The 24975-nt window shown below is 47.3% G+C and overlaps 1 protein-coding gene across 1 annotated transcript in view; it reads right to left on the reverse strand.

The window, feature by feature from the left end:
• Positions 1–24975, reverse strand: part of ces2b (carboxylesterase 2b) — a 126174-nt gene that overhangs the window by 45347 nt on the left and 55852 nt on the right. The window contains exons 10-13 of the mRNA XM_072595810.1: positions 21744–21888; positions 20577–20726; positions 18510–18582; positions 17348–17499 (exon numbers count right to left, since the gene is read on the reverse strand). Coding sequence (XP_072451911.1) covers positions 17348–17499; positions 18510–18582; positions 20577–20726; positions 21744–21888 — 520 coding nt within the window. The remainder of the gene's footprint in view (positions 1–17347; positions 17500–18509; positions 18583–20576; positions 20727–21743; positions 21889–24975) is intronic.

A 24975-nucleotide genomic window follows, 5' to 3' on the forward strand; every position in this document is an offset into this window, starting at 1 on the left:
GGTGTGGACTTGTTGGGCCGAAGGGCCTGTTTCCACACTGTAAGTAATCTAATCTAATCTTCAGACAGCACCTTCCAAGCACATGACCACTTCCATCCAGAAGGACAAGGGCAGCAGATACATGGGAACACCACCACCTTCACATTCCCCTCCAAGTCACTCACCATCCTGACTTGGAAATATATTGGCTGTTCTTTCAGTGTCTCTGGGTCAAAATCCTGTACTTCCCTTCCTAAGAGCATTGTGGGTCTAATCACAGCACATGGACTGCAGCGGTTCAAGAAAGCAGGGGTGGAAAGGGCACAAGATGTCCTCTGGGTGGGGGATTTCACTGTCCCAGCATCAAGCTTGGCTCAGTAGCAGCATTACTGATCGAACTGGCAGGGTCCTTAAGGCCATAGCTGCTAGACTGGGTCTGAGGCGAAGAAAGACTGGGTGAAGGAACCAAGAGGAAAATACATACTTGACCTTATCCTTACCAATCTGCTGGCTGTAGATACATCTGTCCTTGACAGTATCGGTAAGAGTGACCACTGTACAATCCTTATGAAGACAAAGTCCCACCTTCACCTTCAGAATACCCTCCATCGTGTTGTATGGCACTTTCACCGTGCTAAATGGGACAGACTTCAAATGGATCTAGCAGCTCAAGGCTGGGTGTCCATGGGGCACTATGAGTCATCAACAGCAGCAGAATTGTACTCCAGCACAATCTGTAACCTCATGGCCTGGCATATCCCCCACTCAACCATTACCATCAAGCCAGGGGATCAACCCTGGTTCAATAGAGAGTGTGGGGGGGGGGGGGGGGGGTATGCCCCGGAACAGCACCATGTTTATGTGGAAATGAATTTCCAGTTTGCGGGCTCCAGCTGCCTCCCTTTTACCCTTTTACCATGGACAGGCAATCCTTTCACGTCCATCCTCCCATCAGGGTGATCCTCAGGGCTCTCTGCTTCTTCCTGGAGAAAAGGCTTGAATCGTTCCCTTCCAGCACCACCCTCCTCCCACTGGACAAGTCCACACCCTCAACAACTTCTCCTTTAACTCCTCTCACTCTGTTTAGTTCAAAGATGCTGCTATGGGCACCCACATGGGCCCCAGTTCTGTCTCTTCACAGGAAACGTGAAACATTGCTTGTTCCAGTCCTATTCCAGGACCCCTCCCACAACTCTTTCTCCAGCACAGCGATGATGTAATTGGTGCTGCTTCCCTCTCTCATCCAGAATTAGAAATGTTTATCAATTTTGCTTTCAATTTCTACTCTGCTCTCACCTTCGCCAGGTCCATCTCTAACTCCTCCCTCCCTTCCTCAACATTACTGTTTCCCTTTCTAGGGATAAACTAGTCACTGATATCCACTACAAACCCACTGACTCCCACAGCTACCTGGGCTATACGTCCTCACACTTCTTCCTTGCCTGAAGATTCCTCAACACCATTGTCAACAGGGCCCTCTGCTGTGTCTGACCATCTCCTGCACTTCCACCCTCACCCCCTCCCACAACAGTGATAGGGTTCCCCCTTGTTCTTACCTACCATCTCACCAGTATCCACATCCAGAAGACCACTAGCTGCCGTTTCTGCCACCTCCAGCTGAATGCCACACATTTTCCCCTCTTCTCCCCTGTCAGACTTGTGCATGGACCATTCCTTCCAGGACACCTTGGCCCAGTCCACCTTTACTTCCATCACTTTCCCCTGCAACCGTCAAAGGTGTAACGTGTGCCCATTTCCCTCCTCAGTATCCAAGGGCCGGGTCAAGCAGTGCTTTACCTGCACGTCCCACAAACTGGTCCACTGCATCCGCTGTTCACAATGTGGTTTCCTCTCCACTGGGGAAACAAAGCGTAGACTGCTTCACAGAGCATCTACATTCTGCCCACAAAAAAGACCCTGAGCTTCCAGTTGCCTGCTACTTTAACACCCCACCCTGTTCCGTGGGCAACATCTCTGTCTCAGGTTTGCTGCAGTGCTCCAGTGAAACTCAGCACAGGCTGGAAGTACAACACCTCGTTTACCATTTGGGAACTCTGCAGCTTTCTGCAATTCTCAGGCTTAAGGCACCATGCCCCATGTCCTAACCCCAACCCCCACCCACCAGGCCTTGTTACCACATGGTCTGCTAATACATTCAGCCCACTGTTAGTCCCCACTAGCAGCCATTCATTCTCCCAGGCTGGTCATTGTCCACTGCTTCATCTGTCCAGCTGTGCTTCTCTCTCTTTAGGGCCTATCTCCAGCTATCATTTACTCCTTAACTCCCCCCTACCTCCTGCACAAAAAAAATAACTTTTTCTCAGCTACCATCAGTCCTGAGGAAGGGTCACTGGACCCAAAACGTTAACTCTGATTTCTCTCCACAGATGTTGCCAGACCTGCTGAGCTTTTCCAGTAATTTCTGTTTCTGTGTCTGATTTCCAGCATTCACAGTTCTTTTCGGTTTTATACCTGAAGATGAGGTATCAACCTGGTGAAGCTACCAAACAGGACTACTTGTGTACCAAACGCCATAAACAGCAAGTGATAGACAGAGCAAAGTGATTTCACAACCAACAGATCAGATCTAAGTGCTGCAGTCCTTCCACATCTGGTCATGAATGGTGATGGACAATTAACCTACTCACTGGAGGAGGAGGAGGCTCCACAAATGTCCCCATCCTCAATGATGGAGGGAGCCCAGCACAGCAGGGCAAAAGAGAAGGCTTATGTATTCGCAGTAATCATCAGCCAGGAGTGTCACATGGATGATCCATCCTGGGCTCCTCCAGTGGTCCCCAGCATCACAGACACCAGTCTTCAACCAATTCGATTCATGCCATGTGATGTCAAAAACCGGCTGGAGACAGTGGATACTGCAAAGGTGGTGGGCCCTGACAACATTCTGGCAATAATACTGAAGACTTGTGCTCCCGAACGTTCCACTCCCCTAACCAAGCTGTTGCAGTACAGTTACAATACTGGTATCCAGCTGACAATGTGGAAAATCAGAGTCAAAGAGTGCGGTGCTGGAAAAGCACAGCCGGTCAGGCAGCATCCAAGGAGCAGGAGACTAGACATTTTGAGCAGAAGCTCTTCGTCAGGATACCTTCTGAAGAACAGCTGATGCCTGAAACATCAATTCTCCTGCTCCTCGGATGCTGCCTGACCTGCTGTGCTTTTCCAGCATCACACTCTTCGACTCTGATCTCCAGCATCTTTAATCCTCACTTTCTCCTAATGTGGAAAATTGCCCAGGTATGTCCCGTACACAAAAAGCAGGATAAATCCAACCCGGCCAATTCCCACCCCATCAGTTTACTCTCCATCATCAGTAAAGTGATGGAAGGGGTCATCAACAATGTTATCAAGCAGCACCTGCTCAGCAATAACCTGCTCAGTGATACACAGGATCACTCAGCTCCTGACCTCATTACAACCTTAGTTCAAACATGGACAAAGGAGCTGAATTCCAGAGGGGAGGGAAGAGGGACAGCCCTTGACATCAAGGCTACATTCAACAGTGTGTGGCATCAGGGAACCCTCAGAAAACTAGAATCCATGGGAATCAGGGGACAAGCTCTCCGCTGGTTGGAGTCATACGTGACACAGAGGAAGATGGCTGTGGTTGTTGGAGGTCAGTCATCTCAGCTCCAGGACATCTCTCAGGAGTTCCTCAGGGTAGTGCCCTAGACCCAACCATCTTCAGCAGCTTTATCAATGACCTTCCCTCTATCAGTAGTGGGGATGTTCACCAATGATTGCACAATGTTCAGGGCCATTCGTGACTCCTCAGATACTGAAGCAGTCCTACTGTCCAAATGTGCGTCTACCTTGTTATAGACTAAGCTAGACCACTCAAAACATTCTTAAGCAGACAGCCCAGACCATAACTTTGGAATTGGTTTCCTTAAGTGTACAGTGAAAATTACCCGGAGTGAGGTAGCTAGGTTGACTACAAGGTTTTAAAATAAACAAAAATTTACTCACAAAATTACACAATGATACACAAAAACAGGATAAAGAACCCAGACAGAACTCAGTCTATCCAAACTAGACTTAATTACGCTGTTCCGAACATACACACAACTGTTCCAATGAGCAAACCTCTTAACAATAGGAAAAAATGAAACAAATACTTACAGGCTGAAGTTAGAACAACAGAAGGAGAGAGTTTAGCAGCCTGCTTCCACACAGCCCACTGCTGAAACTTCTTAACTAGTTCTGGACTGAACTGCTCAGCTTTCAGATTTGATCCATCCCCTTCTATTATACAGGTCACATTTAAAACATGACCACTTTGGCCTGAAGTCTCATCTGTTTACTTATAATCAAAAGGTCTCTCAAAATCCTTTCCATCTCTGCACCAAACCAGACTGATCGGAGCCCGGCCTGGTTTATTACCCCTCTGAAAACAAATCAAGGACAGAGTCTCCTTGAGCCAAGGACAGCTTTTAGCGAAAAAAAAAGATCTAGCTGTGTGACACTTCTCAAAATCCTTTGTTACCCCTGTACCAAACTAGTCTGATCGGAGCCCGACCTGTTTACGACCCTTCTGAAGAATACCAAGGACGCAGTATCCTTGAGAAAAGGAGCAGCTTTGTGACAACCTACAGCAGGATCAAGACAGCCAGTAATGTCCATGTCCCATGAATGAATTTAAATAGCTTCAAATGTGAAACAATTCAGACATTATAAACACAAATGTATGTCCCACAAACTGTGGAGTTCCCAAGTTGCAACTCTCTTTTTGAAAGTGCTGCTTGAACTCTTCTGATCTGTTGTCCAAATATCTCCTTTTGTAATTTGATGTTCAGTTTTTGTTTCTTGTTCACGTGAAGCAGCTTATAATGGTTTATTATGTTAAAGCTGCTATGACAGTGCAAATTGTTGGTCAATTGCTTCCTCCATCAAGTTGCCTTTTGAACAAGGGAGATAATACCCACCCTCTGTCTCATTCCACTGAGACTGTTCAGGAGATGTTAGGAAGCACTTTTTTTTACACAAAGAATGGGAGAGGTTTGGAACTCTCACAAGTTGCAGTGGATACTGAATCAGATAATTTTAATTTCAGACAAGTTATCTTTTGTTAAGCAAAGGTATTTAGGAATATGAGCCAACAGCAGGTATATGGAGTTGGGACATGATCTCACTTAATGCTGGAACAGGCTCAAGGTGCTGAACTGCCTCCTTCTCTTCCTATCATTCACTCAAGCTGCTCTGTGCAGTTGAACCTTTCACATATCTCTCCTCCCATTTTGTACCTGAACTGTACCCTACCCCAAGACTTTGTCTCCAAGCATTCCTGCTCAACAATCACCAGCAAACTGTCCTCGTGCATCCATGTTCTTGCTCTAGTCAAGAAAGCACAGTAATGCCTCTACTTCCTCAGTAGGCTAAAGGAATTCAGCATGTCCGTAAGGATGTTTACTACATGTTATAACTGCACCATAGAAAGCATCCGATCTGGATGCTTCACAGTGCAGTTTGTCAACTGCTTTTCCCAAAACCATAAGTAACGGTAGAGAGGTGTGAACACAGCCCAGTCCATCAGACAAACCAACCTTCTTCCCCACTGTTTTCAGACTTATGAATGGACCTCTCATATTAGAGTAGATCTTTTACTGCAGCTTCTCTGTAGCTGTAACACTCTGTATTCAGTTCTATTATCTTCATGTACTTATGTGAGGTATGATTTGCTTGGATAGTAGCAAAAATAATACTTTTCACTGAACATCTCTATGACTCTATCTTGATACGTGACAATAATAAATCAAATCAAATCAATGTGGGTATCTTCAATCACATTGTTCAGAAACACGTCAGGCACAGTTGAGGGACTTAAATCTTATCTTCTGGCCCATGGGGTAACAGTACCACTGTTCCAGAAGGTGCTTCAGAGATTCAAACTCAAGATCTCCTGCTTATAAAGCACACTAAAACCACTGCCCCAGTTGGCAGTGCAACATCAGAAGTTCTGAATCCCCTCACCCACACCCAGCAGGCAATGAGCCCTTAGACTGGCACCTACCAACTTGTATTTACCATCTAACTCTTGGACAGAAAGCCAAGCGGAGACAGCGTGGGATGTGACAGGTCACAGAAAGTCTGACAGACATGGAAATTCTTGCAATGTGTTCTTGCTCTCACCTTTCCAACACTTGACTGTGACTGAGGACTTCTTCCACAAAGTAGCCAAGCATACAGTGAGCAGGACAAAGAACCAGCGCCAGGCCATTTCTCCATTCAGTGTGTGATACAGAAATGTCGCTCAGGGCCCAGCACAGACTCCTGGAGACCTACCTTCACTATGAACAAACTGACTGGATCTGCTCGCTGTTTAATGAATGACCAATATGATCACTGACCCGAGGCCTGAATGATTTCAAACAATGGCCTCTTCACCAGACACACTCCCACAGCAGGAATGTTGTTTCTGTCACTGACTTCTCAAAAACTTAACTCTTACTCTGCCTGAAGCAGCAGCAAGACACAGAAAAAAGCTTTCAACACTGTCCCCATCAAACACTCCCAGGACAGAGACAGCACAGGGTAGATACAGAATAAAACTTCCTCTACACTGTCCCCTATCAAACACTCCAAGGACAGGGACAGCACCGAGTTAGATACAGAGTAAAGCTCTTTCTACCTTCAACAAATGAATATGGTCTTTTGACTAAATTTACTATTTAATCTCCCACTCCCATAGTCTACTTGTCTGATGACATTATGATCTCTATCCCACTACAAAGATAATGAAACAAAGTTTGAGGAATATTCCACCAGCTCAGGGGGCCATTGCGACCTTCAGTGGGACCTCCATTCCTGCCCAAACCAGGGTGGTTGGTTAGGGTGGGGCTGTATTCATTGCTTGATAGGAGTTACATTCCAGTTTCTTGTCCTTGTGCTTTGGAATGGACTTATATCAGGGAACCTCTGAGATTACCCCTTCCCCATTCCACAATCCAACCCACAGAGCGATGCATTTGTCTATCGGCACACATCAACAGTTCTCAACAACGAAACACGTCAGAAAGGGGTCCCATCTTTGAAATAACTCCCCAGAGGCTGGTATCCCATCACCAAGTCCCCCTTTATTTACCCATGGAGAGTGTCTGACGCAGACCCAGCTTCCTCAGAGCCAGCTCTCAGAGTGAACAGAACCTCTGACCCTCCTGTTTATTTTTTACACACTTGTTTCTTTTTGAGACCAGTAATTTGTCTCTCTCAGTCTTGAATATACTCAGTGGGAGAGCATTCACAACTCCCTGAGTAGATAATCCCAATGATCCATAAGTTTCTGGACTATGTAATTCCAAAGATTCATGAAATAACTCCCCAGAGGTCGGTATCCTGTCACCAAGTCCCCCTTTATTTACAAATGAAGAGTCTTTGACACAGACCCAGCTCTCGCAGAGTCAGCTCTCAGAGTGAGCAGAACCTCCTGTTTACATCTGTCAGCCAGGGCTCCCTTATTGGACGAGGTAAAAACCCAATTAGGGAACTCATAAGAGGGCCAACTGACTAACTCCCTTGTTAGGAGAAAGTGAGGACTGCAGATACCGGAGATCAGAGTTGAGAGTGTGTGGTGCTGGAAAAGCACAGTAGATCAGGCAGCATCCCAGGAGCAGGAGAGTCGACGTTTCGGGCATAAGCCCTTCATCAGGACTAACCCTCTTGTTACAATCATTACAACTTTTGAACTCAAGGTTACATAAGCCAAGTTGGACTGCCCTAGTGTCATAATTTAACCCTTTAAAATCCATTAGACACAATGCTGTTGTGAGATCAAAGTGATCTGGTGTAGAATTAATTGACTAATGAGGCAACAAGGCCACAAACAATGAGTTCCAAACCTATAAAACTGTGAAGAGATGGTCTGATAGTTGGATATTTAGCTGTTAACTGGGACTGAATCACCTGGACCACAAGGACTGGAGCCCTGGGATTCAGAAACAACACAGTGCCCACACACCAATCTGCCCATGAGCTACAGTCAAGTCTCATACTCAGCCTGGGTGTCCATCCCAGACCGTGATGGATTGATCGAAATGGGCAGATGCTATAGGGAGCATTCCCCCCTCAGAAAATCCCAAATCCAATCCCCCATCCACATGGTGATCACAAAACACGACACTTCCACTGCAGGAATGAAGGATTACCGTGCTGTCAGAGGTGCTGCCTTTCAGGTGAGTCAGTCACTGAAGCTGCTTCTACCTTCTTGGGTGGGCACAGAAGATCCATGGTCATAATGTGGAAGGGATCCTGTGTGTCCTGGGACAGTACTTATCTTTCATCACAGTTACCCAGTCACCATTGCGTCAGTGTGTGCTAGACCTTGCTGTGTACAAAATGGCTGCTGCATCACAGGAAGTTACATTTAAACACATTTCACCAGCTTGGTAAAAACAATGACTGCAGATGCTGAAAACCAAATACTGGATTAGTGGTGCTGGAAGAGCACAGCAGTTCAGGCAGCATCCAACGAGCTGCTTGTTGGATGCTGCCTGAACTGCTGTGCTCTTCCAGCACCACTAATCCAACATTTCACCAGCTTGTTCAGTCATCCCAAAAGGTGATACAGAAATGCAGACTTTCCTTTCTTGTTTAGCATGTTTTAGACACAAACCTTTGTATCAAGTCAAGGTTCTGCAGGAGTTCAAGCTAAGCGTCATGTGGTGAGCTACCTCAGCTTGCATCGAGGTAATCAAGTGTTGTGTGAGGACCCAAAGGGAGCAGACATATTTTGTACAGCTCCCAGGAGTCCTTAGTAATAAACTGTGCTTAAGATGCCTCTTCTGTTTAGATAGATCCTTACACTCAGCAAAGAGAAAGGAGAAGAAAATGATATTTTAATTTAAATTTGATAAGGTTACTTTGAAATACTAAGTTTCAATTACAGTGCCCCTGAGAAACGTCAACTTACCCAGTTTGATTTGTCTGTTTGGTTAATAAAATAGTGCCAAAGGAGAATTGGTAGCAGTGAACTGTCCAAACTAGAATGTAGCGTTTGAAAATACAAAATAAACTTATTTGAGGATTAAACAATGTTAGCGATGGTCATAATTTTCTGGCACAGAGTAACGTCCATATACAAAGCAAAACACTCAGTGGTGACAGCATCGATGAGGTGTCAGCCTGACCCACAACATGTTATTCTGAGGGTTTATGTTCAAACAATGTCCCTTTCATGAGGATGCAGGATTAAATCCATTTCTCAATTACAACCCAAATCCTCTCACTTTCAACTGAAACTCCTTCAGATTATGTGTCAGCTGCAAAGCCTGACTTGGCTTTCAAACACAACTTTCAAATTTTGCTTCTTGCTTTCATTTCAAACAACCCTTTATACTCCCACTTCATGGGACTGGATATCCAACTGACAGGCAAGATGCTGCTCAACAAATCTCTCCAAGTTATTGTGTGATGTTGGCTTCAGAAACAAGAAAGTTAAACAAGCAGGGGCTGAACCCAAGTGCTGTGTGTTCATGATCATTGAAGCACACGATTCATTAACACTGGAACCTGAGCTGCTTGGGGACTGCATCTGTGCAAGTTCAGAGATGGGGAGGACTCCAGGGCACCTTTTTAAATAGGTTCAGACTGGATCATGATACCATAGTTCCTTCCTTAAAGGACAGGAGTGGACAATCCAACAGGGGATATAATGGCCTAGTGGTATTATTACTGGACTGTTAATTCCGAGACTCAGATAATGTTTTGGGGACCGTGGCAGATGGTGGAATTTGAATTCAATAAAATTCAGGAATTAGGAATCTAACGATGACAATGAATCCATTGTTGATTTTTAGGAAAAAATCCTCATCTGGTTCACTAATGTCCTTGAGGGAAGGAAAATTCCACCCTTCTGGCCTACATGTAACTCCAGACCCACAGCACGTGGTGGACTGTTAACTGCCCCCTGGGTAATTAGGGATGGACAATAAATGCTGGGCCCAGTGACACCCTCATCCTGTGAATGAATAACCAAAATAAAAATCTTGGGTTCCTTTTACTGAGATCCATCTTTTCACATCCAAATTTCCTTTCTGAGGAACGTGCCTCATACATGCAGCTTCAGAACTTAGCAGGCACTATGCTGCAATCAAAGAATTTTGATTGGGGTGCAGCTGTTTTGAATTTGGTGTCGATTGCCTTTTGTCCAATTATCTCATCCTTAAGGTCAAAGGTCATGTTGCGACTGTACAGGACATCGGTTAGGACACTTTTGGAGTACTGCATGCAATTCTGTTCTCCTTCCTATTGGGAGGAGCTGGGACCACTGTTGTTTGTGATATACAGAAATGACTTGATGGAAGGTATAGGTTGTCTGATTAGCAAGTTTGCAGATGACACTAAGATTGGTGGAGTAGCAGACAGTGAAGGGGACTGTCAGAGAATACAGCAGAATATAGATAGATTGGAGAGTTGGGCAGAGAAATGGCAGATGGAGGTCAATCTGGGCAAATGCAAGGTGATGCGTTTTGGGCGATCCAATTCAACAGCAAACTATGCAGCAAATGGAAAAGTCTTGGAGAAAATTAATGTACAGAAAGATTTGAGTGTTCAGGTCCATTGTACCGTGAAGGTGGCAATGCAGGTCAATAGAGTGGTCAAGAAGGCAGACGGCATGCTTTCCTTCATTGGATGGGGTATTGAGTACAAGAGTTGGCAGGTCATGGTACAGGTGTATTGGACTTTGGTTCAGCCACATTTGGAATACTGGGTACAGTTCTGGTCACCACATTACCAAAAGGATGTGGATGCGTTGGAGAGGGTGGAGAGGAGGTTCACTATGGAGGGTGCTGGCTATGAAGAGAGATTGAGCAGATTAGGATTATTTTCATGAGAAAGATGGAGGTTGAGGGGGGACCTGATTGAGGTCTGCAGGATCACGACAGGTATAGACAGGGTGGAGAGCAAGAAGCTTTTTCCCCAGAGTGGGGGCCTCAATTACTAGGGGTCACGAGTGCAAGGTGAGAGGGGAAAGGTTTAGGGAGATATGTATGGAAGATTCTTCACACAGAGGGTGGTGAGTGCTGGAACACGCTGCTAGCAGAGGTGGTAGGAGCAGGATCGATAGCCTCATTTACGATGTATCCAGACAGATACACGAATGGGCAGGGAGCAAAGGGATACAGATCCTTAGATACTAGGCAACAGATTTAGATAGAAGATCTGGATCGGCACAGGCTTGGAGGGCTGAAGGGCATGTTCCTGTGCTGTAATATTCTTTGTTAGGAGGTTGTGAAATTTGAAATACTTCAGAAAAGATTTACAAGGATGTTGCCAGGGTTGGAAGATTTGAGCTATAGGGAGAGGCTGAATAGGCTGTGGCTGTTTTCCCTGGAGCATTGGAGGCTGAGGGGTGACCTTATTAGAGGTTTATAAAATCATGAGGGACATGGATACAGTAAATAGACAAAGTCTTTTCCCTGGGGTGGGGGAGTCCAGAACTAGAGGGCATAAGTTTAGATTGAGAGGGGAAAGATATTAAAGGGACCTAAGGGGCAACTTTTTCACACAGAGAGTGATGCGTGTATGGAATGATCTACCAGAGGAAGTGATGGAGGCTGGTACAATTGCAGTATTTAAAAGGCATCTGGATGGGTATAAACTAGGAAGGGTTTAGAGGGATATGGGCCAAATGCTGGTAAATGGGACTAGATTAGGTTAGGATATCTGGTCTGCATGGACAAGTTGGACCGAAAGGTCTATTTCCATGCCATACATCTCTATGAATATATTAGAAGGTCTTGTTGCAAATCTAGCCACCCTTCAAATGATATGGAATGACCTTTTCAATCTTTAATTACTTGTCTCTGGTCAAATTAATTAAATGCATAATTGGATGCATGAATGCTAGTTTAAAGGGAGAAAGTGAGGACTGCAGATGCTGGAGATCAGAGTCGAAGAGTGTGGTGTTGCAAAAGACAGCAGGTCAGGCAGCAGCCGAGGAGCAGGACAGTCAATGTTTGAAGCATAAGCTCTTCATCAGGGATGAGGCTTATGACCCAAGGGGTTAAGAGATTAATGAGAGGGGTTGGGGCTGGGGATAAGGTAGCTGGGAATGCGATATGTCGACAGAGGTGGAGGTGGGGGTAATGGTGGTAGATCGGAGTGGAGGGTGGAGTGTATGGGTGGGAAGGACGATGGACAGGTAGGACAGTTCAAGAGGGCAATGCTGGATTGGAAGGTTGGATCTGGGATAAATTGGGGTGGAGAAATGAGGAAACTGGTGAAATCCATATTGATCCCATCTGGTTGGAGGTTCACAAGGCGAAGATGAGGCGTTCTGCCTCCAGGCATCGGGTGGTTAGGGTTTGGTGATGGAGGAGGCCAGGACCTGCATGTCCTTGGCGGAGTGGGGTTGTTTGGTGCATGTGTCCCAGAGATGTTCTCTGAAATGGTCCACGAGTTGGTGTCCTGATGTAGAGGAGACCACATCGAGAGCAACGGACACAGTAAATGACATGTGTGGAAGTGCAGGTAAATCTCTGTTGGATGTGGAAGGCCCCTTTGGGGCCTTGGATGGAGGTGAGGCGGAGGGAGGTGTGGGCTTAGGTTTTGCAACTCTTGCGGTGGCAAGGGATGGTGTCAGGAGTGGAGGGTGGGTTGGTGAGGTTTGGACCTAACAAGGGAGTTGCGGAGAGATTGGTCTCTCCAGAACACAGATGTGCAGGGGGTTGGGGAGGGAAATATATCCCTGGGGATGGGGCCTGTTGTAGGTGGCAGAAATGGTGGAGGATGATACGATGTATGTGAAGTTTGTGGGTGGAAGGTAAGGACCAGGAAGATCTGTCCTTTTGCAGTTGGAGGGGTGGGGTTCAAGGGTAGAGGTGCAGGAAGTGGAGGAGATGTGTGGGAGGGCATCGTCAACTACGTGGGAGGGGAAATTGTGGTCTTTGAGCCCTTCTGGGATGGGGCCAGGAGGAGGCCATCTGGGGTGTTTTGTGGTGGAACTGATCCTCCTGGGTGCAGATGCAGCAGAGGCGGAGGAATTCGAAATAAGGGATGGCATTTTTAACAGGAAGCAAGGTAACATGCTCGTTTGTCAGTGAATTCTTGTGAGAATTTTTATTAAATCATGTCGGTTTTAACCCCAAGGATTGTATGTCCTGAATCGTGAGTATCAACTTTACTCTGGCAGCTCCATAGTCCCAGCAGCACCAACCAGGAGCAGTTGGAACTACAGGTAATCCCCATAGTTGAGGGGCTCAGGTATGTCTGGATTGAGGCCGTCAGTGAAGGGGGTGAGGCAATGACTTTGCAGGGAACAGGGTATCAGGGGGTGGAGGGGAAGACAGTGGTTGGAAGATTATCTTGCAAGGATGGGGTTAGACCTCAGAAGGGCTCAAAGGGTCTTCAAAGGTGGCTCTCCAATCCTTCTCCAATTCCACATGGGCCTACCTCCCTACCCCTACAGCGGCTGGACAACATCTTTAATTAGTCCCTTGAGGGAATCAACAAGCCCAGGTGCAGGTGCGGGTCAACTATTCCCTCATGCCTCCGCCATCAGCCACTCCTTGGCCTCAGGATCCTGGTGGCCAAAGTCCCACCCACTGAGGACTACTGGCCAATCAGAGGCTGACAGGTTCACATTGGTGTCAGCGCACCCTAGGCCTCTTCATTGCTGACTGCCGACGTGACATCAGCTGCCACAATTCCCCCCCCGCCACCAAATCCAACCTCACTCTCTCTGCACCAACCCCCGTTTCACCGTCAAACCCGCTGACAAAGTCGGGGCAGTGGGAGTCTCTAGGGCAGACCTCTATATCGCACAGGCTGAGCGCCAGCTCTCCGACACCATGTCCTACCTCCCCTTGACCATAACCCCACTGTGACCCATCAAATCAAAATCATTTGCACAGTCCGTGCCTTCATTGCCTCTGGTGATCTCCCCTCCACCGCCTCCAATCTGATAGACCCCCTCAGGCCTGCATTGTCTGGTTCTACCTGCTCCCCAAGATCCACAAGCCCAACTCCTCCAGCCAATTCATCGTCTCAGCATGCTCCTGCCCCACCGAACCAATCTCGTCCGACCTTGACTCCATCCTCACCCCCTTGGTTCAGGCCCTTCCCACCTACATCCGTGACACCAGACACACCCTCCACCTCTTCACCAACTTCCAGTTCCCTGGCCCCAGCACTTTATCTTCACTATGGACGTGTGGTCCTTATACATGTTCGTACCCCACAAAGATGGCCTCCAGGCCCTCGACTTCTTCCTCTCCAACAGACCCATCCAGTCCCCCTCCACCAATACCCTCCTCCACCTCACCGAACCAGTTCTCACCCTCAACAAGTTTTCCTTTAACTCCTCCCATTTCCTCCAAATCCAGGGGGTGGCCATGGGCTCGGATGGGCCCCAGCTACACCTGCCTCTTTGTTGGCTATATCGAACAGTCCCTCTTCAGTCCCTACACAGTCACTGTGGCCCACGTGTTCTGCCATTATATCGATGACTGTATCGTTGCTGCATCCTACACCCAGGCTGAACTGGAGCAGTTCATCAACTTCACCCACAACTTCCACTCCCCCCTCAAATTCACTTGGTCCATCTCTGGTACCTCCCTCCCCTTTCTTGACCTCACCATTTCCATCTCCGGCGACAGTCTCCAGACGGATGTTTACTATAAACCCACAGACTCCCATAACTACCTGGACTACACCTCCTCCCACCCAGTATCCTGCAAGACCTCCATCGTGTTCTCCCAATTCCTCCACCTCCACTGTTTCTGCTCGGATGAGGAGGCATTCCACTCCCAAGCACCCCAGAGGTCCACCTATTTCGAACAGCGTGCTTTCCTCCATCTGTCATACAGACAGTTCTCCACCACACCCCCTCCATTCCCTGCTCCAAACCCAGCTCCTCTTCAAATGCAATAAAGTCAGAGACCCCTTGTCCTCACCTACCACCCCACCAGTCTCTGCATCCAACGCATCATCCTTAAACACTTCTGCCAACTCCAACTTGACCCCACACGAAGCACACCTCCCCCTCCCTGCCCTCCACAAGGACTGTTCCCTTCGACAGTCTTCCACCAACCCCCAGGAATCTTCCCCTGCAACCAGAAAAGATGTGAAACTTGTCACTATCCCAACCCCCTCAGCTCCATTCCGAGCCCAAACAGTCCTTCCAGGTGAGACTGCGGTTCACCTGCCTCTCCTCCAACCGAGTTTACTGCATCAGCTACTCCCGATGTGGTCTTCTCTACATCGGGGAGACCGAATGTAAATTAGGGAACAGTTCGACGAGCATCTCAGCCGGGCCCGCAGGGGCCAACCTGATGTCCCAGTTGTCACCTGTTTTAATTCCCCTTCCCACTCCCTTTCTGGCATGACCATCCAACATTGAGTTCTCCAATTTCAAATAATTTCCCTTCCCATCCCCTGACTCCCTTCCCAGCCTCTCCCCCTCCCTTCCACCAACCAGATTCATTCCTTCCATTGACCAGCTAGGTCATACTCTCTAACTGCCTTCACCTATCCCCACTTCACCACCCTGTCCCTGCCACCCCCTTTATCTGCAGCTCCCCCATAAACCCACCCCCAGTCCTGAAGAAGGGTTACACCTGAAACATTGATGTCTCTACCTCCTGATGCTACCTGGCTTGCTGTGTACTTCCAGCCTCCTGCCTGTTTACTTTGGATTCCAAAATCTGCAGTTTTTTAAAAACTCTAACCAATGAAACAGTGGCAGATACTGCACCCACTGGGCCCTGGGATCAATGAGGGAGACAAGCCTCATGGGGGACATGGGGAGTGGGTCAGGGGAAGGAGGTGGGGGGGGGGGGGGGGCGGAATGGAGTCAGAAGCAAGAGCAGAGCAGGACTTTCAGCAGCCTCCCCCTTCCCATGGGCTGCCTGATAGGAAGCTGTTGGAAGGCCCAGTTTGCTGATTGGCCTCTTGGAGGCTGTGAGGCAGTTTCCTGGTACATCATCAGTCAACAGTGAATTGCAGTGGGCACTGGGATACTGGGTTCCAATTGGCTCATTAACATCATGCCACCACTGGCTGGGAATCCTGTGTCAGCCCCCTTCCACCCTCAGTCGTAAACTGGGTGGTGACGTTCTGTTGCCTGGAGACTGGTGTAGGCCATCTCACATGATTCCCACAGTTCCCACTAGAATGGGCCGCACTGACACAGCGTCGTGACTCATGAGCCAACACCTACATCCCCTGGATTTAGAGTCAGGCGAGGACAAGGCGAAACAAACGTTGGCAAAGTAAAAATATCATCGGAGGGAGAAACAGAAAAAAGGAGAGTTTAAGAATGAATTACAACTCTGTGATCTTGACAGTGAATCTGAAGAGTGGAAAGATTGACACAAAAATCTGCAGAGGGGTTAAGTGAGTGTGCAAATCTTCGCAGATTGAATATAATGTATGGTAATGAGAGGTTATGCTCTTTGGTAGGAAGAGCAGGGAATTGAACATTGTTTAAATGGGGAAAGACTGCAGAACAGAGGAATTTGAGTTATCATGCATGAATCACAAAAGGCTAGGTTCTATGTTCAGTGGTGCTGGAAGAGCACAGCACATCCAAGGAGCTCCTTGGATGCTTCCTGAACTGCTGTGCTCTTCCAGCACCACTAATCCAGAATCTGGTTTCCAGCATCTGCAGTCATTGTTTTTACCTCTATGTTCAGTGGGTTACAGGTGAGGCAAATAGGAAGCTGGCCTTTATTTCAATGTGAATGTAATGTTAAAACAGGGAAGGTTTGGTTAAAGCGACACAAGGCACTAGTCAGACCACAGCTAGTATACTATGAAAAGTTTCTGGTCCCTTATTCTGGGAGGATTGCCACTAAAGGCAATCCAGAGAAGGTTCACTCGGCTGATCTTGGGTTTAAAGGGACTGTCTTATGTGGACAGGTCGAGTAGGTTGGGCCTACAATCATTGGAAATTAGAATAATAAGAGATGACCCCATTGAAACAGACAGGATTCTGAGGAGAACGGACAGGTTAGATACAGAGAGGGGCCTTTTCCTTGTGGGAGAGGCTAGGATGAGAAAGTAAAATCCCAGAACAAGGCATCACACATTTAACAGAGGGATCAGGAGGAATTTCCTCTCTCAGAGGGGAGTGAATCTATGGAATTCTTTCCCACAGAGGGCTGTTGACATTTGCTCATTAATAAGTCTGAGATGGACAGATTATTAATCAGGAAGGGATAAAGGTTATGGGGAAAGCGCAGGAAAGGGAGTTGATGATTATTAGGTCAGCCGTGATCTCACTGACTGGTGGAGCAGACCCGATGGGCTGAATGGCCTATTGCTGCTCCTATGGCTTATGGTAACAGCTGATTATGGGATTGTTAGAGATCTGATCGCTGGTGGCCAGCAGCTTTGACATTCTGCTCACTCTTCTTTCTTTCTTGTTTCTGTAGCTCGAGGTGGAATTTGACGCGGTGTTCCTTCAGCTTGCTCCCGGCCTGTTGCTTCAGGTTCAGCTGCATGTATCCTTCATCGTGATCATACAGTGGCCACAATACCAGCCCTTCCCCGTTGGGATTGCTGTAACCAAGACAATTTCACAATTACTGACATGGGACCCAGGATCAGTTTGGCCCATCAATCCAAGTCTTTAAGATGCCAGACAGGAAGCTATGCTACAACCCACCTCTCTGAACCCAGGCCAGCTGTAAGACCATTTTGACTAGTTCCACTCGCTTCCTGTAGATTTCCCCTGCAATTTACTTCCCCTCCCTCTGTTAATCTCCTTCCCCTCTGCAAACTCCCTGTCAGGCTGTGCATTCCACATGCTAGCCACTCAGAATCCCTGAATCCATCATGCCTGCCCCATCTCTCTGAATGAGCATCGCCCAGAGGACCATCTCCTGCTCTCTCCCATAACCCTGTTCATTCTTCCTTGCCAAATAACCGTCCCTTTTGAAAGTGTCAGTTGAAGCTGCCTTCACCACACACACTCAGACAGTGAGTTCCAGATCCCAACAACTCGCTGGCTGAGAATTTGTCTGCATTTCATTTTTGCTTCTTTTATTCTTTAAATCTTGACGCTCTTGTTCTTGATCCTTTTACCGATGGGAACAGTTCCTCTCTCTCTAATCTGTCCAGCTTTTGAACACCGTGATTAGATCTCCTCTCAGCTTTCTCTCTGTAAGCAGCACAATCCCAGCTGCTCCAGTCTATCCACATCATTGACATCCCTCATCCCATAATTCTACCCTCCCCACAGTTTGGAAGAATGAGAAATTATCCTTTGCAAGTGTACAGAAGGAGAAATGTTGTTCCTGAAATCATCATTACATTACGATAAAATGTAACAAAGAAAATAATTGATTCAGGGTAATTTTTATGGAAACTAGTTTTAAATTCTAAATGTAATTAATTTGGACATGCCTTCACATCACTGAATTGCTCGTCGAGCAACAGAACCTTCACCAGATCCACCCTATTCAACTTCTTTGTAATGTTAAAGACCTCTAATGGGTCACCCCTTAGTCTTTTCTTTTCCAGAGAGCAGACCCCCAGCCTGTTCTGTGCCACACTGAGATACAACTTACCCTTTCTTTGCAAAGTTAGCCCAGTAGGACATCACTGTTCTGCTCAGAGCCAACTCCTCTTCAGTGACATTTGCTGCAGGAGAGGTCACAACACACCGAGGTGATTATTAGGAGATTAAACATGCTGCAGTTATCCAGCTCTGACAGAGAGTCATCAACAAGAAATACCGACTCATTTTAAAATTCATTTCTGGGATGTGGGTCTCACTGGCGGGGTCAGTAGTTATTGCCCGTCCCTAGTTGCCCCTTGAGAAAGGGATGGCGAGCTGCCTTCTGGAACTGCGGCAGTCCCCGTGCTGGAGATAGACCCACAATGTTGCTGCCCTCTCAATAGATGTTAAACTTTTACAGGATGTGGGTGTCACTGACCGGGCCAAGACCTGTCCATCCCTAATTGCCCATGAACTGAGTGATTGTGAGGCCATTTCTGAGGGCTGTTAAAAGTCAACCATCTTGCTGTGGGTCTGGAGTCACATATTGGCCAGACCAGGGAAGGACATCAGGTTTCATGAGTGAACAGATGGTCTCAATGTCATAACTATTAAGAATATCTTTCAATGTTCAGATTTTAATTTGATTAAGTACTGTGGTGGGATTTGAACCCTTGTCTGCAAAGCATTAGCCTGGGTCTCTTCTAGTCCAGTGATATCCTCACAATGACACCTTCTCAGTGACACTGAAATGTTGGGATATTGGTTCTGGTTACTGCAAATTTAAAATAAACATTAAAAATGCTCAAAATGATGCAGCAGTTCAGGCAGCATTGACGAAGGTAACCTTGAACTCAACCGTTTCTCTCCTCAGGTGCTACTTAAAGTCAGGGAACAGCGACTTGTTTAAGAAAGGACCAGCAGGTGGCCACTCAGCCCTTCGAGCCAGTTCTGTCAGTCAATGAGATTGTGGCTGATTTGAATCGTAAATCCATCCACCCACCTTGGCTTCTGTGTCCCCCTGCAGCAAAACTCCATCAATCTCAGATTGAAGTCCCCCACCAACTCACTGAGATCCAGCATCTAAAGGCGGTTCCACCCCTTGACCATCCTTTATTAACAAAATACAAGCTCCAAAGATATTCTGTCCTCTTCTGTTGCACTCAGTGATGCGTGCCATGGGTAAGACACTGCTCCATTTGAGATAAATCAATCCCACTGACATTCTGATGAGTCAATCCTATTTCCTTCCTGAAGATGACATGTCCTTTCTAAGGGGCTGTTCCTGAACCTGGATAAAGTCACCCCCGACCTGCTCCAGACAAGGTTTCGTACTGCTGCAGCAAAGCTCACTCTGTGCCAGCTAGACCAGCCTTTTGCCTCAGCCTCTCCAAAAATGGATTTCTAGAAGAAATCCTCCATTTGGTTTGAAACTGCATTGACTCGCTGTAACCACTATCAGATGGAATATGCAAGTTAAGCCTCCAGAAAGCAATATTCACTGTTCACAGATTTGCTGTACTCAGTCAAAATGATGTGAATTAATGGTCATACCTCTGAGTTTTAAATTATCCTTACCTGTGACCTCTTTGCACTTTTTCTCTTCTTTCTTCTGTGTATGCTTCTGTGCGTGTGCATGTGTTGTGACAAGAATGCCCCCCAGTTCAAACACAGCAGGAACCATTTTTTAGTTTAACCCCCAAAGAAAGTTGCTGCAGGTTACTCAAAAATTGGACTTTACAAACTACTAAAACAAAAGACCTGGTCAAAGATGATGCAGCTTTTCTGTTGAGTTCAACAAACAGGTCACCATGTCCCTTCATGAAAACAGCACTGACTGAAGAATGGTTATTGTCCTGAAATGTTAACACACTCTCTCTCTCTCTCTCTCTTTCTCCACAGCTGCTGTTTCCTTAATATTTTAGTTTTTATTTCAGATTTCCAGCATGTGCAGTATTTTCATTTAGGACTTGCATTTCTTGTTGGAAGGTTTCTCCAGGGAATTACTGAACCACAGACGATGCTGGTTAAACCCTCTGCCCGGTGTCCGTGAGATTGGAGACCATACTCAGCTGGTCCAGCAGGACTTCAAAATGTGGCAAAATACACCTGGTAAAACTCCAGGGGATATTCTCACCTAATAATTTAACATCGTTGGTCCAAAATGGAGCACCAAACACAAATCCAATATCATCTCCATGGTCGGACTTGACAAAGTCAGGCCGGCTGTTTCCGTATACACTGGGTCTGTGCTGAAACTCGTACAGGAAGACTGAGTTCCCAGCATCTGCAAAGAGCAAACAGAGACATCAATCTCATAAATCATACTGAGAGGCTCAAGAAACTGAGACTGTAGTCCTGAGAGAAAAGATAAGTAACAGAGGAGTCTCTCTCTCTCTCTCTTTCAGGAGCAGGAACCTCAGTTGATAACCCCCCTCTCCCTAACATTGGTGTCACTGAGCTGGAGTCCCAAGTCTTCATTGGCCAATGCAGGTCCCACTGGAGTTAGAATTTAGAAACTGGGATAGGTTTCAGAAAGCTGGAAAGGGGCAGTCCCAACTCAGAATGGGTTTACTCTGGGTTTGGGAGTCAGTGGAAGTGATTCAGTAGTGGACTGGATAAGGTTAATGCCCTGTACTGCCTTATCCTCTTTGATTTGAGGGGGTTGGGGGTTGTGGTGGTGCTCAAGAAAAGGACAATGGTAGGAAGTCGGAGTCAGGGTGTGCTGCTCCAACAATACGGTGATACCATCCAGGACAAAGCAGCCTGCTTGATCAGGAACTCGTCCACCACCTTTAATATTCACACCCTTCACAATGATGCACTGGCGAAGCAGTGTACACCATCTACAAGAGTCACTGCAGTAACTCTCCAAATCTCCAATAACAGCACCTTCCGAACCTATGGCCTCTACAGAAGGACAGGGGCAGCAGATACAAAGGAAATACCACCACCAACAGGTTCCCTTCCAAACCACTCACCACCCTGACCTGGAATTATATCACAGTTCCTACTGTGTTGCTGGGTCTTTATCCTAGAACTGCCTCCCTAACCGCACGATGGGTCTCAGATATAGCATATGGACTGCAATGGTTCAAGATAGTGGCTCACCACCACCTTCTCAAAAGATAATCAGGAATTGGGCAACAAATGGCGGCCCAGCCAGTGACGCCCCCGCCAGTGACGCCCCCGCCAGTGACGTCCCCATTCTGCTATTGAAGAAAAATCAAGAGGAAGAGTTTGCAAATCAAAATTGCGGAAAGGGGACGGGTGAGAAAGAGAAAGCTTTTCCTATATTCTGTACCTCGGTGAAGTCTGGCAAATTTGATAGTGGGCATCAACATAATTACATCACCAAACAGCTCAAGGTATAAATCTCGGATTCTGCCTTTGTCCTGTGTGTCACCCAAATACTCATCAATGGTCATCTTCAGGAAATCTTTATTAATCTGGACATGAATGAGGAAATGTTAGACAGTGTACGTTGCTGTGGGGTGAATTCTATTCAATAAGCTTCACAAACACGAACTGGGGAAGTGCAGCATTCACAGGCAGCAGGGAAAGAACACCCAGGGCCAGAAACCTGTTCCCTATTAGATAGCTCTCCCTGACTCCACTCCAATGACTGTAATGGGAGGAATGCTCTTTTAATCAATGCAGTTTTTAAATGGAGAATTTACCTTCCTGACAAACCCCTGGTTTCCAGTCTCGCTGCATAAATAAATACTTACCAGCAATCTTTCAATAAATCAATCTTAGTAAGGAACGAGCACTCCCAGCCCTACTGATATAGTCTTCTAACCAAGGAATTAGATATGAATATGTTTTTGTTGATTCATTTACTTTCCTGTGATCTGTGTCGACTCTATTCACCCATCAGGTTTAAGAACTGATACCACTGGAGAACTTCAACTCCTTGGACTAGGTTCAATCAAATCTGTTATAGGAGGGATATTACTACATTGGAGAGGGTTCAGAAAAGATTTACCAGGAGATTCGAGAGTTTGGGTTATAAGGATCGACTGGATAGACTGGGTCTTTTTTACCAGAGCGTAGGAGGTTGAGGGGGTGACCTTATTGAGGTTTATAAAATTATGAGGGGCATTGATTAAGTGAACAGCAAATGTTTTTTTTCCCCCTGGGGGAGGGGGGGGGGTTCAAAACTAGGGGCATATTTTTAAAGTGAGAGTCTAAATATTTAAAAGGGACCTGAGGGATAACATTTACACACAGATGGCGGTTCATCTATGGAATAAGCTGCCAGAGGAAGTGGTGGACGCAGGTACAGTTACATCATTTAAAATAAACATTTGGACAGATACATGGATAGAAAAGGTTTCGAGGGATATGGGCCAAATGCGAGAAGGTAGGACTAGTTTAGCTTGGGAAACTTGGTCGGCATGGACTAGATTAGATTCCCCACAGGGAAACAGGCCCTTTGGCCCAACAAGTCCACACCGACCCACTGAAGAGTAACCCACCCAGACCCATTCCCCTACCTTATATTTACCCCTGACTAATGTGTCTAACACTATGGGCAATTTAGCATGGCAAATTCACTTGACCTGCACATCTTTTGGATTGTGGGAGGAAACCGGAACACCGAGAGGAAACCCACGCAGACACGGGGAGAATGTGCAAACTCCACACAGTCAGTCGCCTGAGGTGAGAATTGAACCTGGGTCTCTGGCGCTGTGAGGCAGCAGTGCTAACACCACTGTTACTGAGATATTTGGATCATCGATGGTCACAGGTGAGGTGCTGGAAGACTGGACATTGGCTAACGTGATGCCACTGTTTAAGAAAGGTGGTAAGGACAAGCCAGGGACCTATAGACCAGTGAGCCTGATGTCAGTGGTGGGCAAGTTGTTGGAGGGAATCCTGAGGGACAGGATGTACATGTATTTGGAAAGGCAAGGACTGATTAGGTCCCCAACGTCTTATCTTCACCATGGACATCCAGTCCCTGTACACCTCCATCCCCCCATCATGAAGGACTCAAAGCCCTCCGCTTCTTCCTTTCCCGCCGTACCAACCAGTACCCTTCCACCGACACCCTCCTTCGACTGACTGAACTGGTCCTCACCCTGAACAACTTCTCTTTCCAATCCTCCCACTTCCTCCAAACCAAAGGAGTAGCCATGGGCACCCGCATGGGCCCCAGCTATGCCTGCCTCTTCGTAGGATATGTGGAACAGTCCATCTTCCACAGCTACACTGGCACCACACCCCACCTTTTCCTCCGCTACATCGATGACTGTATCGGTGCTGCCTCGTGCTCCCACCAGGAGGTTGAACAGTTCATTCACTTTACCAACACCTTCCACCCCGACCTCAAATTCACCTGGACCGTCTCAGACTCCTCCCTCCCCTTCCTAGACCTTTCCATTTCTATCTCGGGTGACCGTATCAACACGGACATTTACTATAAACAAACTCCCACAGCTACCTAGACTATACCTCTTCCCACCCTGCCCCCTCTAAAAACGCCATCCCATATTCCCAATTCCTTCGTCTCCGCCGCATCTGCTCCCAGGAGGACCAGTTCCAATACCGTACAACCCAGATGGCCTCCTTCTTCAAAGACCGCAATTTCCCCCCAGACATGATCGACGATGCCCTCCACCGCATCTCCTCCACTTCCCGCTCCTCCGCCCTTGAGCCCCGCCCCTCCAATCACCACCAGGACAGAACCCCACTGGTCCTCACCTACCATCCCACCAACCTCCATTTACATCGTATCATCTGTCGTCATTTCCGCCACTTCCAAACGGACTTCATCACCAGGGATATATTTCCCTCCCCTCCCCTATCAACGTTCCGAAAAGACCACTCCCTCCGTGACTCCCTCGTCAGGTCCACACCCCCCACCAACCCAACCTCCACTCCCGGCACCTTCCCCTGCAACCGCAAGAAATGCAAAACTTGCGCCCACACCTCCCCCCTTACTTCCCTCCAAGGCCCCAAAGGATCCTTCCATATCCACCACAAATTCACCTGCACCTCCACCACACATCATTTACTGCATCCGCTGCACCCGATGTGCCCTCTTCTATATTGGGGAGACAGGCCGCCTACTTGTGGAACGTTTCAGAGAACACCTCTGGGACACCCGCACCAACCAACCCAACCACCCCGTGGCTCAACACTTCAACTCCCCCTCCCACTCCACCAAGGACATGCAGGTCCTTGGACTCCTCCATCACCAGACCATAGCAACACGACGGTTGGAGGAAGAGCACCTCATCTTCTGCCTAGGAACCCTCCAACCACAAGGGATGAACTCAGATTTCTCCAGTTTCCTCATTTCCCCTCCCCCCACCTTGTCTCAGTCCCAACCCTCGAACTCAGCACCACCTTCCTAACCTGCAATCTTCTTCCTGACCTCTCTGCCCCCACCCCCACTCCGGCCTATCACCCTCACCTTGATCTCCTTCCACCTATCGCATTTCCAATGCCCCTCCCCCAAGTCCCTCCTCCCTACCTTTTATCTTAGCCTGCTGGACACACTTTCCTCATTCCTGAAGAAAGGCTCA

Source organism: Chiloscyllium punctatum, chromosome 26 (assembly GCF_047496795.1).
Source record: "Chiloscyllium punctatum isolate Juve2018m chromosome 26, sChiPun1.3, whole genome shotgun sequence".
Classification (NCBI taxonomy): Eukaryota; Metazoa; Chordata; class Chondrichthyes; order Orectolobiformes; family Hemiscylliidae; genus Chiloscyllium; species Chiloscyllium punctatum.